This window comes from Diaphorina citri, unplaced genomic scaffold, assembly GCF_000475195.1.
Source record: "Diaphorina citri unplaced genomic scaffold, Diaci psyllid genome assembly version 1.1 scaffold22665, whole genome shotgun sequence".
Lineage (NCBI taxonomy): Eukaryota > Metazoa > Arthropoda > Insecta > Hemiptera > Psyllidae > Diaphorina > Diaphorina citri.
This window is the reverse complement of record NW_007400012.1, coordinates 1-836: the sequence shown is the minus strand read 5'-3', so window position 1 is coordinate 836 and position 836 is coordinate 1. Positions and strand designations below refer to the sequence as shown.

Below are 836 nucleotides of genomic sequence, written 5' to 3'. Positions count from 1 at the left end.
GGCAAAGAGGAAGAAAAAGAAGAGGTATTATCAAGATTTGAGCCAGGACCCTGTTCCATATAACTACTTATGAGCTTATGACATTCTTGGACTTTTTTTTGTTTCAGTTTACTTTGCTGTCGAGTGTCTGACCAACAGGTCTCTCAAGTAATGGTGATGATTGCTGATAAGTTCAGAATTCCATGGAGAGGAGGAGCCAGAAAAATGTCCATTGACACACTTCTCCCAATTGTGATAATTCCTGCCATGCTGTATCTAGCAGCCCAAGGTGTATCATATTCAATTGGTGTATTCATTACTTTTCCTCTGACACTTTGCTACTTGCACATTTATCTAGTCCAGTACATCCCAGACACAAAGTTCTTTCTAGTCTGGGTAGCCACTACTTTTGTAGTGTTGTACTTCATGTTTGAGTGGAGCATAGTGTATGTACTCTTGATTGATACAGGGGAGAACATTGTGTTCATGAGTTTACTACTGGGCTCTGTTGTTTGTTTTGTCGGAGTTCAAGTGTTGGCAAAGATCAATCATGTTAAATCCTACTCAGTGTTACCATCATCTTCAACCGAGTCCATTGTCAACCTAAGTGATGATAGTGTGAACTCTTTGACTACCAGCTTCAATATCAGGGAAAGTATCTGCACATCATGTTGTAAACAAATCCCACCAAGAGCATATCACTGCAACATATGTCAAGTTTGTGTCCTGAAGAGAGATCTACATTGTGTATGGTAAGTTAGACAAATTTTGGAAAATAGGTGGCCTTTAGAGTTTGATGTTTGAAGGGGGTTTTAACATTACTGTATAACTGATGTTCTAGTGATGGGGTTTGTGGC

General features: G+C 39.5%; 1 protein-coding gene across 1 annotated transcript; it reads left to right on the top strand.

Annotated features, from left to right (window-relative positions):
* Positions 1 to 87: 87 nt before the first annotated feature.
* LOC103523422 (palmitoyltransferase ZDHHC23) lies at positions 88 to 759 on the top strand (the record flags this gene model as incomplete). Its single annotated transcript, XM_008488468.3, has 1 exon — positions 88 to 759. A coding segment is annotated over one exon (648 nt), but the record flags the coding sequence as incomplete, so codon positions are not given.
* Positions 760 to 836: the final 77 nt, after the last annotated feature.